Here is a 4,657-nt window from a genome sequence, read left to right on the forward strand (position 1 = left end):
GCTCCTGGTCACCGCAGCCTCGACCTGCTGGGCTCCAGCGATCCTTCCGCCTCAGCCCTCCGAGTAGCCAGAATTACAGGCGCGCGCTACCACGCCCGGCTAATTTTTGATTTATTGTAGAGAAGAGGTCTCGCCGAGTTGCCCAGGTGGATCTCGAACCCGCGGGCTCAGGCAATCCACTCACCTCAGCCTCCCAAAGTCACGGGATTACAGGCTGAGCCACCGAGCCCGGCTGAGAAATTTTTTTTAATTAGTAGGGTGTGGTGGCACATACCAGTAGTCCCAGCCACTCTGGAGGCTTGAGCTATAGTGAGGGTTAGATGCTATAGGAGGGTTAGAGGCTATAGTGAGCCAAGATCATGCCACTACACTCCAGTTGTGGGCAATAGAGCAAGACTGTCTCAAAAAAAAAAAAAAAAAAAGCCTGTGTGAAAATATTTTATGGTTTGTAGAGGGTAGAGGTGACTCCAAGGCCCTTCAGTTAGGAATTTGGGCAAGAGGGGGGAAAAAAGGTCTGGGTCAGGCACGGTAGTTGTAATCCCAGCACTTTGAGAGGCTGAGCAAGAGGATTGCCTGAGCCCAGAAGTTTGAGACCAGCCTGGGCAACTTGGCAAGACCCTGTCTATACAATACATAAAAAAATTACCTGGGTGTGGTGGTGCGTGCCTGTAGTTCCAGCTACTTGGAAGGCTGAAGCGGAAGGCTCACCTGAGCCCAGCAGGTGGAGGCTGCGGTGGCCATGAGTGTGCCACTGCACTCCATCCAGCCTGGGCGACAGAGTGAGACTCTGACTCAAAAAAAAAAAAAAAAAAGTCCGAGTTTTATCCTCAAACCCACATTCTCCAATTCTGACATGGGTGATGTTCTCCACTTTATTCCTTTCTCTTTCTCTCTCTCTTTCTTTTTCTCTCTCTCTGAGGTTTCTATAAGTTGCCCAGCCTGGTCTCAAACTCCTAGGCTCCAGCAATCCTCCCAAAGTGCTGGGCTTGCAGGCATGAACCACCATACCCGGCCAGTCTCTACTTTAACGGGAGAGAAAAGGGAGGAGCTGCGCGGCCACCACAGAAATGTCCCTTCATGGTGTCTCCTCCGGCCTGGTCGGTGGGAGGAAAGGGAGGATGGTGGTGGGAGCTGCAGGTCCCTCCTCCAGGGATATGGGAAGACCAGCTAGGGCCTTCCTGGGTTGGGATAGTGGCAGAGGGGTGGAGACAGCTCTAGCAATCTGTGGCCAGCCCCCACCTGGCCCCTCCAGGGAGGCAGGAAAGATACAGTGCCGGGACCCCAGGGAGCCCGCTGTGAGGCTTGAGCAAAGGCTGAAGGCAGGCCCAAGGCTCCCCAGGGCTGTTCACCTGCTGCTCTGTGTACCCACAGCCTCAAGCCCAGCTGCTGGGGTTGCATCACCTGCAGCTAAAACAGCCCAAGAGCCCTGGCTGCCAAAAGGCAACAGAAGGAGTCTGAGAAATGGGGCCCAGGGAGCCTCCCCCGTCTCCCTGCTGCCCTTGGGGAGCTGGTGCTGCCTCCCAGGTAACACCCTTGCATTTTTCTCTTTTGACTCCGCCAGCCAGCCTGCTCCCACCTCCGAATACCCGGCCCTGCCTTCACCCCAGATATAAACAGTGCCCTTGCCCTCCCCTCCCAGGCTGGCTCTCAAAAGTCAGGCTTCCAGGGAGTTTCTGGGCTGGGACCCCCTCTGGGGTGCAGGCTTGGGGTGCCCTGCCGGTATGTGCCCTGACAGGTTTTTCTCTATCAGCCTTGAAATCGGCCTGGAGCCTGTCTGACCTGCCCCCCAGGGAGCCGGAGCCAGAGGCAGAGCCCAGTCAGAGGCTGGACTTGGAGGCTGGGCTGTTGCAGACCCACCTGGCCCCACAGGGAAATGCACAAGGCCTTCTGTGTCTGGGGTGAGCCTCCAAGAGGGTTGAGGCCCAGTTCCTGGGAGGAGGGATGCTGGGGAGGGTGGGGTTTGCCCGTGGGCCCTGGTATAGCCTGGTCCTCTCCCACGTCTGGGAGGGGCCAGAGTCGGAGACAACAGCTGGGTTGGTCTGCGAGACGGGTCATCTGACCGGCTGCCCAGCCTGGGCTGCACACACCCCTCTCTCCTCCATCGGGCCACACAGGCGCTGGTGCCTACACAAGCAAGCCACCAGGCCACGGCAACGACGCCCACCTCACCTCCAGCACCCTCGGGTAAGCACAGGACCTGGGTCCTCATGCTAGGCACCTTGTTGATTGCTTGGAGGAGGGAGGAATGAGTTTTTATTCCTTTTTTTTGACCTTCTAATTTGAGTTGGAGTCTCACTCCGTCACCCAGACTGGAGTGCAGTGGCATGCTCCCGGCCACCACAGCCTCGACCTGCTGGGCTCCGGCGATCCTTCTGCCTCAGCTTTCCAAGTAGCCGGAACTACAGGCGGGTGCCACCATGCCTAGGCAATTTTTTGATTGATTGTAGAGATGAGGTCTCGCCAAGTTGCCCAGGCTGATCTTGAACCCCTGGGCTCAGGCAATCCTCTAACCTCTGCCTCCCAAAGTGCTGAGATTACAGGTGTGAGCCATCATGCCCAGTCAAGTTTTTTCTTTTCTTCTTTTTTTTTTTAAGCTTTAAAACAGTTTATTAGTGAGAAGAAGGGAAAGTAAAAGGAAAATCCATGGCAGAAAGACCTGCCATGGGTAAGTTTCTCAAAAAGAAAAACCACCGAGTTTTTTCTTTTGACATGAGACTACCTCCTCTCTTGTCCAAGCACCCATGTGCCTGGGAGAACACTTCTTCACCTCAGCTCAGAGACTAGACCTGCTGACCCAGGCCTGAGACACTGAGGGTGGACAGCAGACAAGCAGGTAGGTGGCTTTGTATGGGCACTGGGGACCTGCTTGTGGGCTGGACTGCAGACGGGGTGGTGCTGTTTGGAGTTGTCTTCCATTCTATGTGCTTAATCTCGCCCTCTCACTTCAACCCCCTGCACTGCCCCAGGAGAACCCACGGGAAGAAGAGACATAGACCTCCCAAGGGGGTGTCCTGGCTGGGCGAGGTAGCTCAAGCCTGTAATCGCAGCACTTTGAGCAGGAGGATTGTTTGCACCCAAGAGTACGAGACCAGCCTGGGCAACATAGTGAGACCTTGTCTCTACAAAATAAAATAATTAACTGGGCATGGTGGTGTGCACCTGTAGTCCCAGCTACTCGGGAGGCTGAGATGGAAGGCTCGCCTGAGCCCAGGAGATCGAAGTTGCAGTGAGCCATGATCCTGCCACTGCACTCCAGCCTGGGCAACAGAGTGAGATCCCAACTCAAAAAAAAGAATAGTAAGGGGCATCACTTTGGACCAAGGACTGAGGAGAAGGCTTGGAGTCAGGGAGGGCTGGGTTGGCACTTGTTCCTGGAGCATCCCGGCTTTCCAAGGGAGGGGTGAGAGCTGGGGAAGACAGGGGTCTCCCCTTGCCCCTCTGCTTCAACTGCAATTCTGGCTCTCAGACCTGCCACGAGGGAAAGGAACAGGCAATGGGAGCCCAGGCTCCCTGGTCCGAGGTCACAGGAGGCCCAGCAGGGCTGGGAAGTTCAGTTCTGTCAGTGCCTCTCTCCTTCCCCAGGGCAGCCAGTCACACCATGTCCGTGAGCAGCGAGATGACGGTGCCGTCCCTGACCCAGGAGATCCTTAGCCATCTGGGCCTTGCCGACAAGGTGGGGGCTGCCAGGACTTTAAAAGTCATCTTTAACATGTCATCTCAGGGGCTGTGAGAGGATGGGGAAGCAGGAAAGCGGAGGCCAGACCCTGAGGCCATGCCAGGAGTCTGCCGAGGTCCTGAGGAGGGGTGTGGGCAGATTGGCCCCTCCGAACTGCCCCTGTTCTTACAGACTGCAGCCTGGGGCACTCTGGGCACCCTCAGGACCTTCCTGAGCTTCAGCGTGGACAAGGATGTGCAGAGGCTGCTGAAGGCCATCACAGGCCAAGGTGAGCCCCTGCCTTCTGCGCCTGGACCTCTGCCTTTTAGAAGCCCGTCCATTGACCGAGGAGGAGCCGGGAAGGAGGAACTGACAATGTTCAAGAAATGTTTGTGGAATGCATTAATTCTTGTATGTCAGGTACCACAGCAGGTGTGTCATACCCATTCTCACAACGCCCTGGGAGGTCAGGCTTATTATTTCCCTTGTACAGATGAGGAAACTGGGGTGCAGAGAGGTTAAGGGGCGTGTCCAAGGCCACACAGCTCATAATGGCAGAGCCGGGATTCTATTCTAGGTCAGCCAAACCACAAAAATCATATTTTTACCATCACACTAGGCTACTTTTGCCTTAGTTGGGTTCAGATGGGTAAGCTGTCTTGACTTTGTTTGTTTGTTTGAGTCTCACTCTGTCACCCGGGCTGGAGTGCAGTGGCAGCCTTGACCTGCTGGGCTCAGGTGATCCTTCCTCCTCAGCCTTCCAAGTAGCTGGAACTACAGGCATGTGCCCCCATGCCCGACTAATTTTTCTTTCTTTCTTTCTTTCCTTTTTTTTTTTTTTTGAGTTGGAGTCTCACTCTGTTGCCCAGACTGGAGGGCAGTGGCCGCTCCCGACCACCGCAGCCTCGACCTGCTGGGCTCCAGCGAGCCTTCCGCCTCAGTCGCCCAAGTAGCTGGAACTACAGGCGCGCGCTACCACGCCCGGCTCATTTTGATTTATTG

At 55.6% G+C, this 4,657-nt stretch overlaps 1 protein-coding gene across 1 annotated transcript in view; it reads left to right on the plus strand.

Annotated features, from left to right (window-relative positions):
- Positions 1-3,579: 3,579 nt before the first annotated feature.
- Positions 3,580-4,657, plus strand: part of ANXA9 (annexin A9) — a 10,258-nt gene continuing 9,180 nt past the window's right edge. Inside the window, exons 1-2 of the mRNA XM_008074294.1 lie at positions 3,580-3,673; positions 3,848-3,944. Coding sequence (XP_008072485.1) covers positions 3,599-3,673; positions 3,848-3,944 — 172 coding nt within the window. The 5' untranslated portion in view covers positions 3,580-3,598. The remainder of the gene's footprint in view (positions 3,674-3,847; positions 3,945-4,657) is intronic.

The sequence above is a fragment of the Carlito syrichta genome, unplaced genomic scaffold, assembly GCF_000164805.1.
Source record: "Carlito syrichta isolate Samal-C Ts95f unplaced genomic scaffold, Tarsius_syrichta-2.0.1 Scaffold316387, whole genome shotgun sequence".
In the NCBI taxonomy this organism is placed as follows: Eukaryota; Metazoa; Chordata; class Mammalia; order Primates; family Tarsiidae; genus Carlito; species Carlito syrichta.